A 14,194-nucleotide genomic window follows, 5' to 3' on the forward strand; every position below is an offset into this window, starting at 1 on the left:
CAGAGGTAGAACGTGGATGCAATCCACCATTGCAAAAAGCAATAGGCCATGTAACCTCTCCCTCAAAGTTCTCTTTAAGTCATGTAGCCTACCTCATCCACCAAGTGAAAGAACCAGGCATTTTTGACATGAACAACAGCTTACATAGGTTGAGGTCTTTTTTGTAGACCTTTAGGCTTCTTCATTAATTAAAAAAAACCATTGGCCCACTGAACACTTAAGTTTAGGCTACTTTTTCCTTTTCCCCCATTGTTTTAAATTAACATTTAGTCATTTAGCAGACGCTCTTATCCAGAGCGACTTACGGTAAGTACAGGGACATTCTCCCCAAGGCAAGTAGGGTGAAGTGCCTTGCCCAAGGACACAACGTCATTTTGCACAGTCGGGAATCGAACCAGCAACCTTCTGATTACTAGCCCAATTCCCTAACCGCTCAGCCACCTGACTCTTAAATAGCCTATAGACTAGCCTACATTTTAAACATGGTTTCTGCATCAGGAAAATACATGATAGGAGCATATGGATTTAGATACTAGATTAAATGTTTATATATTTTTTGTTTAACGTAGATTAATTCATGTGTTAGGGCACAACTTTTGGTGTGTTCACCCCAGGAACTGCTCTTGATAAAATGTAATTGTGGTCCATCAAAGTTGATATCAGATTTTTGCCCCTGAAAGAATGGTTATTCAGGGTGGCGAGTGGGTGTGCTGAATTTGTAGTCACGAGAGTCTGGTACGTGTGGCGTCAAGTAAACCCAGCCCAAAATTCGAAGCTACCCGCCGATGCTTCTTTATAAAAGGGCTGGATACGCCCTACTTTGTTTAACCATCAACTAGGTTGAGCCTAACTGAACGGCAATAGCAAACAAGTGACGAACAATCAAGAATCAGACCATCAGAGAAGTAGCCTACATACCAATGATAAAACCTAGCGAGAGGCGTCATTTGAAAAACCGCATCTGTACAGTATCATCATCATCATCCTGAGCAGCATATAGCTAAATGGATTTGTAAAGCTGTCATGAACGTTGTAGGCGACTGTACTGGTTATCAATGGTGAGTATTGGTGTCTGTTTTGGAAGTCATTGTTTGACTCTGTAATAAAATCTACTGCTATATGAACATTTTGGTAATTCCGCCTCTGACATTTGAGACAGGAAGAAGTGTGTGTGTGCTTTGGCTAGCCGTCTCGTCATGTTTTTACACGGGATAATGTGCAGTTCATACGCAGCATCGATAGTTGCTCCAATAAATATGCTATGTAGCATAGCTCGAAGCATATGTTGCAGGGGCCGAATTTGATATGTTCGACATAGCCTACATCCTTCTAGAATGTTCAAGTCTTACATCGTAGATTGTTCCTGGATAACGAATCCGGCCTATTTCCATATTCAAACGTGCATTTTTACTTGTATAGGCCTACGTTAGTCTACAAATTTCATATTGATTCATTAAATCATCCATTTGTGCATAGCCTATCCATTAACAATCGAATAACAAGCTGTTAGCAAGATGTGGCTCTACTTATGTGTATTGACGTATTAATGAGTGCGTTACATGACCATGAGAAACCCGATTACAAGCAATTATCGGAGTGCACTCGTATTATTACACATGTGTAATTAGTAATGCGATTACTCAATAAACGCGTCTACATGATTCTTTTTATTAATCGTTGTATGCTCCACGGAAAAAAACTTGCACCACAATCATCCTTCTGCAACAGTGTCGCCGTGTCTTCCTATGTTTCATTCAATCAACACATTGAATCCTACTAGCTACATTACAAACCTCTGCTCAGCGTCTAGCTAACAACTTTGTTGCACGAGCATGCTAACACCACAATAAAACGTTAAACAGATCCTCTCTCCGTGTTAGCGACTAATTTTGCTTTTTGTTTGAGGATAGCTTATTGTATGATGTTACTGTAAACAGGATGTTTCTTTAGGTAGCCTATTTTATGCAGAATCAAATGACAACGTTGTTCATGTCACTTTTAATAGTAACGGAAAGTAGACGACGTCGTAATCTTATGATTCAGGCATCTACGCTCAGTAGGCTACGCTAGCTTTACCCATCACAAAATGCAGAAGTCTTTAATGTATGTGATGGTTTATTTGAGTAGGCTAAATAGTTTAATCATACGCGCTGTGACTTCAAAACAAGTGGCAGACATGCGCAGTTTCCAAAAACCGCAAAAAAGCCGAGTAAGGTGTTCACATGCATCAAAGAATCGAAAGATAGGGCAAAAATCCAGGTGTCTTTATAGGGTTATGAATAGCCTATAAGCCTTACCCTGACTTTGGAAAAAAAGATAAAGATGTTCACATGATACGTTTAATAATTGCATGTTTGCCATTATCGGGTTATGATCGGCGTATTAGCGCACTCAGTGACGCGATTTGCGGAAAGTGTAGGCTAATTGATCAAATTTGCCTTTTTTTACGATTAAATGTGTCCTAAAGACTTCCCAAAGCCTACATTCTAAATGATTTCCCTCTAGAAATACCAAGATAGTGGCTTAGAACATTAATGACATTATCTTTAGGCTAATAGAGAAGATGTGAGAAGCTTTATTCTAACTTAAAGGCAGGGTAGGTAAGTATTGCAAACCTAGCAATTTTGGCTTGAGTTTGAAACAGTGTTGACAAAGAAATCTCACCAGAAGTCGCTACTGACTCTCTGAAAAGTAGCTCAAGTGGTTAGTTCTAAATAATAATAAGACTTTATTTATATTGCACATTTCATACAAGAATTGCAGCTCAAAGTGCTTTACATAAAAACAATATTATAAGTAATAAAACCCTTCTGAACACAGGCCGCAGTCTTTGCGGCAATCCAGGACAATCTCAGACCTTTTGCAGAGCATTCCAGAACCTATGTTGCTCAAGCCTTTTGATTCAAATCCTAAACACACAATCTCAGACCTTTTGCAGAGGTAAAAAAACATGATGCCTGCTTTGGAATATTAGCCTACATTATTAAGTTTGGTGTTTTCATGCAAAACAAACAGATTGCATTTTGATGTAATATGTTGATTATGGGTACATTTTAATTGCATAAATTTAGATCTGGTACAGTTGCTCCAAGTTTTGTGCCATTTAAAAAGGATTTATAAAGTTTAATTCAGTCATTTGGAAAAGAATAGTGCCTTAAAACTCAAAAGATTTATGGAAATGTATTTGGCTTACCCCCTGTTATTAAAATGTATGTACTTGAATGTACTTTTATTTTAATTTTTTTAATACTTTGTCCGAGAATACTGCTTGGTTTTTAATTTGAAGATTGATGAATAATAACAAAAGCTTGCTAGATTTGCTAAATTGCTAGATTACGTGATTACTTAAATGACGGGACAGGACACACACTTTCTTTGGCAACACGGATGTAATGAGTTATTTTCCTGCTGCTCAGCAACGAAAGTGGACTTTGCCGAAGTAGCAGAAAGTCGCTAGATGTGTCGCTAGTCACTATATGAGATGTTTTGTTGCTAGAGAAGGTGAAAAGTTGCTAAATCTAAATATCGCTAAATTGGGAACACTGATTGGAAAGGTTTCAAACCAAAATATCCCATCCCCTCCCTTCAAAGCCACTACCCCAAAACACATGAACTCGCTGCCTGACTACTGCGGGAGGTAAGTAAGTAGACAGATAAGTAACCCGTCCAATCATTTCATTCGGTACAAAAGTCGTCCAGTGATTGGTCGTGTTTATTACAGTCCTGCGACGCCCACATATCAGATTTAATTGTACTTTTTTTTACCTTTAGATTTATTGGTTACTATCAGGATGTGAAGTTTATTTCAGCAAATATGATAAAAATTCTTCAACATTTCCTACCCTTCCTTTAGTACTGTTTGATTTTAAGCATATTTAAATATATTTTTAAAGAGTAAGTCAGGGAATGAAAATGAATTCTAGTCATAAATTGTGACAGGATAAACTGGGCATTGAAATGGAGTGAGTAAGATAAGAATTGTTGAATGAGCTCATTTAAAAATATATATATTCTTATTGACCTGATTATTATTGTGTTTTGTGGTGTATGGATGTTATGCTCTATAAAGTGATCCGTTCAAGCTGACCCTTTAGGTTCACCTTAAGGTTTGGCTTTAAGTTGCAAAGCTTTACCTTTCTTGCTGTACCCCCTTTCCTATCACAAAACTCTAATCAGGTTTTTGTCTTTGCTGTCTTGCAGGAATGTTAACTCTAGGCTTTACTAAACAAGAGGCCTGCAGCAACTTTGCCCTAAAACTAAAACATCAGTGCTGGAGGAGAACACCCCTCAAACGCAAATCTAATCTAAATTCAAATCTATTGAATTTGACCTCCTAGTGGATACAGCTTCCATCCAGACAGCAAACCAAAGAATATAGAGCATTGATCATTGATTAAGTTAAAACTTAGCCTTTTTGTGCATGGTTCAAGAGATTTCTCATATTTCTTATAGAGGTTTTGTTGAGTCCTGGGAATAAAGATGAGTCCAAAGATGGAGGCTTGGGATATTGCCGTTGTAGTGCTCTACTTTATCCTGGTACTGGGTATTGGCTTCCTGGCCATGTGGAAGGCCAACCGAAGCACAGTCACTGGATACTTCCTGGCAGGACGCTCAATGACCTGGGTGGTAGTGGGGGCATCACTTTTTGTCAGCAACATCGGCAGCGAACACTTCATTGGTCTGGCCGGTTCAGGAGCAGCCAGCGGTTTTGCTGTGGGTGCCTGGGAGTTTAACGCCATCTTACTGCTACAGCTGCTTGGTTGGGTGTTCATCCCTGTCTACATCCACTCTGGGGTTTACACAATGCCAGAATACCTGTCCAAGCGCTATGGGGGCGACAGGTTGAAGGTGTACTTTGCTTGCCTGTCTCTTCTGCTTTACATATTCACCAAACTCTCTGTAGACCTGTACGCTGGAGCAATTTTCATCCAGGAATCACTGGGCTGGAACCTGTACCTGTCAATTGTCCTACTCATCAGTATGACTGCTCTACTCACAGTGACTGGTGGACTGGCGGCTGTTATGTACACCGACATGTTGCAGGCGGTGTTGATGATTGGTGGAGCCCTCAGCCTGACTGTCATTAGCATGCATAAGGTGGGTGGTCTAGAGGGTGTCAGAACCAAATACATGCAGGCAGTCCCCAACATAACGGCCATCATGGCTAGTGGGAACTTCTCTTACTCCCCCTCCTGTCGAGTGGAGCCCAAGCCCAACTCCCTGCGCATTCTACGAGGCCCCCTGGATGAGGACATCCCCTGGCCGGGGTTCCTTCTGGGCCAGACCCCGGCCTCCATTTGGTATTGGTGTGCTGACCAAGTGATTGTCCAGAGGGTGCTGGCAGCCAAGAACATTGCTCATGCAAAGGGTTCCACTCTCATGGCTGGGGTCCTGAAGGTTCTCCCCATGTTTCTCATTGTCATCCCTGGGATGATCTCCAGGATCCTGTTTGTAGATGAGATCGCCTGCATCGGGCCAGAGCATTGTTTGGCTGTGTGTGGCTCCAAGGCCGGCTGCTCAAACATTGCCTACCCTCGGCTAGTAATGTCCGTAATGCCTGTGGGACTGCGGGGGCTAATGATGGCCGTGATGATTGCTGCGCTGATGAGTGATCTGGATTCGATTTTTAACAGTGCCAGCACCATCTTTACCCTGGACATCTACCAGACCGCCAGGCGTGGTGCATCCCAGAAGGAGCTGCTGCTGGTGGGCCGTATGTTTGTGGTTTTCATGGTGGTCATCAGCATCGCCTGGGTCCCTGTCATCATCGAGATGCAGGGTGGACAGATGTACCTCTACATACAGGAAATGGCTGGCTATCTGACTCCGCCCATTGCTGCCCTCTTCCTGCTAGGAGTCTTCTGGAGGCGTTGCAATGAGACGGGTGCATTCTGGGGAGGCATGACAGGGTGTATGCTTGGGACGGTCCGTCTGATCCTGGCCTTTATCTACCGGGAGCCTCCCTGTGACAAGCCTGACGAGCGGCCATTTTTTATCAAGCACATCCACTACATGTATGTCGCGGCGGGTCTGTTTTGGCTCACTGGGTTGGTGGCGGTGGTGGTCAGCCTCTGCACTCCCCCACCTGATAGGGAACGTGTCTGGACCACCACTATTTGGGGGCTGCAAAAAATCCGGAAGGTTCTCCGGGATGACCGGGAGGTGTCTTACCGGTTTACAGAAAGGAGCCCGGTACACAGTACTGGCAACGGGAGTATCCATAAGGACCTTCCAGTGGATCTGCGTAAAGACCCATGTCTAGACGGGGCCAACATCAAGCTCCTTGTCCCATCTATTGAGCCTAAGACCCCCAGCACCACAGGGACGACCCCATCAACTACACCTGGTGACCAACGTGATAATAGCCACGAGGGCTGCCTTGAAGACAAGGGAAAGGGGTTCTGCCTGAAAGTGCTCAACCAGGTCAGTGGCAGAATACTAGGAGCTAAGGAAGGGATCCCATGCAAGTTTTCAAAGGAGGACGATGAGGCGTCCAATATCATGATGTTGTACGAGCCTCCGAGAATCAAAATGTTCCTCAACCTGGGTCTGGTGCTGGTGTGCTCCCTTGGGGTGTTCCTGTTTGTCTACTTCTCTCTGTAGTTCCTTCAGACACCCTAGGGACCAGCGGACTGACTGACAGAAGGAGAGGGAGTAGTTATTGTCTGAGTTGTTATTTAAGCATCTTTCTGACTTAAGTCCTCAAATGCCTGGTTTATAATGTACACAAATGGGTTATGATAAAAAAAATGCAGGGTAAATATAGTCACTTGAAACTCTAAACAGGTATAGGGGTACAGAGCCTTCAACTGTTTACATATTTAAATCAGTTGGTACCAGTGGCTTGCTTAAGTAAATGCTTTGAAATTCGATATCTTCCACCTGTTTCATTACTAAAGGGTCAAACTCGATCATAAATTGAAAATCCTGGATTTGTAAAGTGTTAACTGATATTCCAGAGAGGATTTTGATTTCACAGTAGTTAACATATATGAAATCATATATTAACATATATTAAACAAATACAACTGATATTGGTTGAGGATGTTTGCCTTAGGTAATATATGCAATATGTATGTGTAATAAACATGTACAAATATGTATACAAGCACATAATGATGGTGTTTCTGTGCTAAAGTTATTATGGGAAACACTGAAATTAGCTGAAGCCTAATGAACACTAAGCCCTCTAGTAACCCATTCTATAGAGATACTTTTGTGTCATAATTGGACTGGACTCATTTCTGCTAATAATTGTTGCTGACAAACATCACAAGATGTTGATATGGTGTGAGAACATCTGTTTAGTCCAAGCTTCATGGGCTTGTTCCGATCGTGGTTTTTATTCACTGTTGTGTTTGTAATCCAACTGATGCTGTGTTTGGTGTTAAGCCTTTATTAATGAAGACTATCTCATAGTTACACTATTTGACAAGACATTCTTTACGGTCCTTTAAACTATTCATGAGCCTGTATTGTGGTTTTTCCTGTGTGATGATTATTGTTTGGAACTTAGTTCATGAGTTTGCATAGTTAACATTGGAAGGCTTTTATTGTTTCAGTTAATATTATGATGTATATGTTTGTGAGGGTATTGATTTCAGTCTTCTCTTCACTATTTTGTCCCCCATCCCCCACACACACACAAAATACTTGTATAGTTTTTTTCTGATAAGTATGTTTTTATAAAAAAAAGAAAAATACATTTCGCTGCGCAAAATCTCCTACCAAATGTGTCTTGATTTGCAATGCATATACTGTGTTTTGTGTCTTCTGAAATTATATAATGCACCAAGTTATACTCGGTGCATTAAATTTGCCCCATATTAAAAGATATGTGATCAATCAACCTAGTAGTACATGACATATTTGGGAAATCATTCAATGTCCTTAGACTGCTTTCCTACAGAAGCATACAGTAGCTAAGTTTAACTAGAATAAAGTTCCTGTTTCCAGTCTGGAACAGGCTGTTTAAACCATTGTCTTTGAAAGTCACCAGAAATGGCTGAAGATCTTAGTTTTATTTTTTCTATTAAAAATAATATATATTGGTATTTTTATGGTTTTCAGATTGAAAATTAATAAAAAGTTCCAGCATTTTAAAGATACAGTCCATTGTTTCCCTTCTTGATTAATTGATTGTTAACACATGGAAGTCATACCAAGCCCAGCTGTTTAGCAAATGACTGTACTGAGGGCACCCATTTTCACATCACACCACACAGATTACACTTGAGAAAAACCACAACCAGAGAGTCTATGAGATCAACCACTTTGATGTCTAATTTATCTGCCTACCTGCTCCAGGATTGTGGTTATCCGTAAACTAGCTTCATACATGTTTCTTTCCACTTTACATCTCAAAAGATTCATTCTGAAGGTCTCATTCAACACTGAAGAAGAGCGAAGAGTGACAGTAGGTAGACTGGAGAGTGTGAAGCTGACCTAACTCACTGTAAATACATGCCTATTTGACTGATGATCCTGTTCTTGGTAACATACATTAAGCAAGTTATTGTTTGAAACAGGAAGGGATAGGCCAATTCAGTGCTTGTATGTCCAACCAACACCAACCTTTAAAGCACAATCTAGAATTCTTACGGTGACAGCTAATTCTGGGACTTTTAAAATGATGAACCAGTTAAAAGGGGACTAACAGAGTTGAAATGATTATCATCTAGTCCATCTCATATGATGGAAAATCACTTGTTTCATGCATGTTTTATTACATATACCGCTTCTTGCATGGATGCAACTGACATTTATTTTAAATGTATGTTACCTGTGTCTACCTGTTAAAAATACTGTACCACCATTTCACCAAATTGTTAACCTGTTGAAAAATATCAAATTCACAACAAGAAGAGCACTGGTCTTATATGTCTGAGTATTTCATTAAAATCCTTCTAAGTCAGTTATTTATGGATGTTGAAGACATATTAGATAATTCCCAATTGCTGTGAAAACACCAAGTCAATGAAATGAATCGCCAAGTACAAGACAAAATCTACGTATTTATTATAGATCTATAAGGTGCAGTTGTCTGATACACTTAAGTTGAGCATCTCAGAGGACTGGACAGAGAATACAGGAATCAAGGCAGTTAAATAGTATCACAATATGGGGTCAACATACCAACATAGCCTTTGCAAGCACAGAAAGAAGACACTGCATGCTAGATAGCTTTTCAAATAAAATAAAATCAAAATGTATTTGTATAGCCCTTTTTACAAGCAATGTCACAGAGGGCTTCACATACGCCCACTGCCCTTCAACCAACCTAAACCCTCAAGGAAGACGAGGAAAAACTCCCAGAAAAACTCATTAGAGGAGAAAAAATTTAAGGAACCTTGAGAGGAGCTATTGAGTGAGGGATCCCCTCCTCCAGAGACGGTTGGTGAAAGAGAGGTGCAGAACACAGGCTTAACATAGTCATACAACAGGGAAGTGTCAATAGGTGTTGTTAACCAAAATACAGTGTTCAACTAGGGTCAAAGTGGATAAATGTCATTTTAAGGAGAGGTAGGCACAGGGCTGGGGGACTGTGATCGGCGCAGCATCACAGGCAGGTGGATGAGGGAAAGGACCAGGAACTTGCTGTTGTCCATCAGGGAGAGCGATGTCCACTTGGCGATTAGATCCAGCTTTGGCAGACTATCACAGATCGATGTCCACTGGCGACCAGGCAGATGCTGACAGTTCAAACCCCCCACACCACAAGGGAGGTTGTCTCCAACTAGCAACAGTAACAATATACAGTAACAGGTTTACTTTATTTGTAAATTCAAGTTATATGATACCTATGCAGACATATAAATGCTTTATTTGTAATTTAAAAGTTATACATGATACATATACAGACAAACACACACGTCAGGTTTGCATTAAAAGTACACACACACACACAGACTTTAGCAGCCGTAGAACTGAATAAACAAAAACGTTTTAACCTAACTTTAAATGTCAAAACGGTATCAGCCTCCTTTATTGAGACAGGTAATTTGTTCCAGAGAAGAGGTGCTCTATATGAGAATGCCCTGCCTCCAGCAGTTTTTTGATTAATTTTGGGAACCACCAGATAGCCGGCATCTTGTGATCTTAGTGTCCTTACGGGGTGATAGGGTGCAAGGAGACCAGAGAGTTATGGTGGTGCTAACTCTCCCCTGCCACAGTAAATTCCGTGTTTGTATAACATGCATGGCGAATAAACCGAATTCTGATTCTGATTCTGATTCTAACCCATGGAGAGATTTGTAGGTTAGTAGTAGGACTTTGAAATCAGCTCTGGCTTGGATTGGGAGCCAGTGTAGAGAGACGAGAGTAGATGTTATATGATCATACTTTCTGCTTCTGGTCAGTAGTCTAGCAGCAGCATTTTGCACCAGCTGTAAATGTTGTTTAGTCTTTAGATAGGATTTCTAGAAATGGCCTGGAAGTTCCTCCTATTTTCCTCGTTCAAAGTTACATGGCATTATACACTTTGGTAACATTGTGACCTCTGACCTACACTCGTGTCACAGACATTTCCTAGTCGCATCTTACAAAGAACTAACTTATGGCTATGCAAGCATAAGCAAACAGCATAATGACAGTTTATCAATGATACGACCAACATAATTCACCTGACATCTCGACATGACATGACCACGGGTTATGTTTTCATGAGCTTAATATAGCAGGGGATAGATCAAACATTGTTTATTATATTCAGAGCATTCCAAACAGTATAAAAGTAATAAAGTAATCATTAGTTGTAATATTTAATTATTGTTAACTGATCAGTGGTTAAGGACAGACCTTTTCAATGTAAAGATGCCTGCTATGGAGTTGTCTCTAGGACACAACACACAAGAAAACTCAAATCAAGTCTGGTACTGACATTACGATACAATACGATGAACTTTATTGTCCCGCTCAGGAAAATTTGTCTTGGTCTCTGTGGTGCGTCATAAATGCCTTGACAGTCACAATAACAACAAACAATACATCCTCAGCCAAACATTATCAACAATTACATAGCAGTATTGCACATATCCCATAACATAACACATACATACACCTCATAATAATACATGCTAAAAGATCAACGTAATAAAGGCACTATAAATATTATTACATAGATTTCATCCTCAAGCAGCATTGAGAAATTTTATGGACGTTGGAACAAATGAGTTCTTAAAACGGTTGAGTTTGCAATAAGGGACTCTATTAGAGAGCTAATCATGACCTAGTTGGTCAACACATGGATATGACATTATACCTACTTTTGCATCTTTATCTAGCATTGTATGTTGAATGTTAGAAGCAGAAGTAAATATGAAAACCACCTGCATTCCAGGGGTGGACAAAGGAGGAGAGGCGGACTGGAGCTAGGTACTGATCAACTTTTGGACACTGTTACTGTTGCCTTCACTGTACTATCCTTTGTATTGAAGTTGAGTGTCTGGACTAGTCCCTAACTATTTCCTATAACCTCAAATAAGAGGTCCTGTTATTCATGTAGAATTGCACAGCTGCTTGTGATTGAAAACAACCAGTAGACAGACGGTGTGCCATCAGTCAGTCACAGAGGGGACATAAACATGTCAGCGCAGGTCCTCTTATGGGAAGCGACGTGCCGGAATCAGCCATGGGCCAGCTTTGAAATAAAATTCCTGCTACTAACACATACACATTCCCCTAGTGCATTCCGCACATACCACGGGGGTGTGTCCCTGACAGTCAGCTGTATTAGTCCCACTGGTCACATGCTAGCTATGGAGAGGAAGCCCATCGCTCTGGGTTGTGAAATCTTCAATGCTGATGTGGAACTGATGGCGTGTTCATGCTCTCACGCAACTCAGGAAGTCACAGAATAATGACAGACGCTGTAAGAGAAGCCCTTACACACAAAAATATACATACAAACAAAAACACGCACTCATAAAAGCATGCAAAACACACTGCCAGAAACTTGCATCTGTACAATTATTATGAAGTGATACAAATACATAGTATTTATTGATTGTGAGAAAAAATGTACTTTATGATCATAAGGGTGTTCGAAGCTAGAATTAATGAAAGAAATGTGATATTCCTGACCTTCAACAACACTTGTGATCATCAGAAATCTCCCTTTTGCAGTGATCAATAGAGGGTCACTGAGTACCTAATCACACTCCTTGCTTTTTTACATTTTACCTTCTCTGTCAAAGTCACTGTTGTGTTGTCTGCACTTGGGCAGTACAATAATGAACGTATATGCAAACATTCAAAAGGCAGCATCCTACACCTTGAAGCAAAGTCAACATTAAGATGACATTGGTAAACCTCATACATCAGTTTATGTGTGGGTCCCCAAGTATTTTTCACAACATGTTTTGATGTCTTTTCAGGATATTGTTTTTCAACTGCAAACACTGTTTACAGTGTGGACACTGTTTCAAAACAATGTGTATGCTTTCTTCTTAAATGTGATTTGCAGTTTTCACTTCAACTTCAGTTTGCGGACAAGGTACACTTACCTTTATTGGCTGCCTTTTATGGTGGGACCAGCTTATTTAGAGAGCCGTATCTGAGGTAGCCTATATGGAATGCTTGAGGCGCCACTGGGGGTCTCTTTCTGTTTGTCAATCTAAGCAGGATTTCCCAACAATGTTCCGGGTGAGGTACATTCCTGTTGGATCAAAAACATAAAGGAAGGTAGCTTTTCAGGAACAGGGTTGGCTAAACCTGTTCCATGATGTCTAGATCTCACAGTGTTCACAACAGATTATACCATCATCAGGGTATTAGTGGTAGATAGGGGCATGGTCCTTTTCTACAAACCATCAATGTCACAGTTGACATGAGTGATTGTATAATTACTACTATGACTATAACTCAAATTCACACATTTCACTTACATATGGCCTTACTCAAACTCTCTCTTTCTAGCTTACTCTGTCACACACACATACATTACATACACACACACACACACACACACACATACGCACATAGATGGTTTTGCACAGTGCATGTCTCAACAAAAAGTACTCTCCATTAAAGTTATTATTGCATGTCCAGATAAATGTTAACTATTTCCCCAACACGTGAGTCTCCAATACATGTTCACAGTACTTTATGTTACAGTCTCAACTGTCTTTCATCTCAAGTCATGTTTCAAGCCTGACCCGGTAAAACCTGCCAGATCTGGAGGTCTGTGATGTCACCTCACAGTCCTCAATACAACTCCAAACTTAAGGTTAGGCACAGGTTAGTCACTGATGAATTCAACTACAAAGCATAGCCACTTTCCTTTCTGTTGCTCTGCCATTGACTTTAAATATCAAATGATCTCTCTACATCCTTCGGTGACCTCTGGCTTCATGTGACCACAGACAGTGGGTAAGAGAGATCTAGGAGGGTGGAATCAGAGGTGAACTTGAGCAAAGCGGACACAGAGGCAGACAACCACATCTCCTTTGCAGGATATTGTGGTACATCATGTAAATAAATAGGTTTGTGTACAAGGTGAAAAGAGGACAGGGATCAGAGAACACAGAGACTGCATGCATGGTACTTCAGATTAGAATATTTGGATATTCCAAGGCATAGTCTTTCTTTGGATATTCCAACCAGTATTTACACACTACTATTAGGTCAATGATAATAAATTGTGCATGGAGACATGACAATCACATTTGATGTGTGGAATATACAGTTTACTGCAGCATTGTGTGTGTCCCTCCAGCCAGAGTACTGTATGCGGTAGCACTGTGTGTGTTTGCGTCTCAAATGATACTCAGCTAGGTGGGTATACAGAAACAAGTTTCAACTTGAGTCTAAATTGATGTTTTGAAAATATTGAAACGCAAATACAAATTGTAGTTCGAATGTGGCGCATGAGTGGAGCCCAGTGGTTAAAGTGAGAATTGCAATGAAATGGAAGAGGACATGCCCCCACTTGAAAATATTTGGGATTACAGCCAAGGTTTCAGAATATAATGTTAAACTTCAGTTCAGACCTCATGGCTCAAAGGTAGAAAACAAGATTCTACTCATTATACTACACATCAATCAGTTGACATGAAAATCGTTCTCTTGTCAAGTACCTCCATTTATGTCAAAGCAAAGCAGTGTTGTACATTTTTTGTTTCAAAGTCTGACCATATCTATTTACTCCTGTTTCCTTATCGGCAAGTCGGAGACCATTTTCAAGGTCATACACGCA

The 14,194-nt window shown here is 40.5% G+C and overlaps 1 protein-coding gene across 1 annotated transcript; it reads left to right on the forward strand.

Moving 5' to 3' along the window:
• The first annotated feature begins 747 nt into the window (after positions 1 to 747).
• On the forward strand, positions 748 to 8,113 carry slc5a3b (solute carrier family 5 member 3b). The gene is made up of 2 exons (XM_062457202.1): positions 748 to 1,058; positions 4,201 to 8,113. The coding sequence occupies exon 2, from the start codon at positions 4,480 to 4,482 to the stop codon at positions 6,601 to 6,603; it is 2,124 nt and encodes a 707-aa protein (XP_062313186.1). The 5' UTR covers positions 748 to 1,058; positions 4,201 to 4,479; the 3' UTR covers positions 6,604 to 8,113.
• Positions 8,114 to 14,194: the final 6,081 nt, after the last annotated feature.

This window comes from Osmerus eperlanus, chromosome 3 (genome assembly GCF_963692335.1).
Source record: "Osmerus eperlanus chromosome 3, fOsmEpe2.1, whole genome shotgun sequence".
Taxonomy (NCBI): Eukaryota; Metazoa; Chordata; class Actinopteri; order Osmeriformes; family Osmeridae; genus Osmerus; species Osmerus eperlanus.

Bases quoted from the DNA above. Each gene is read 5' to 3' on its own strand.
- slc5a3b (XM_062457202.1), top strand. From the start codon at position 4,480: ATGAGTCCAAAGATGGAGGCTTGGGATATTGCCGTTGTAGTGCTCTAC.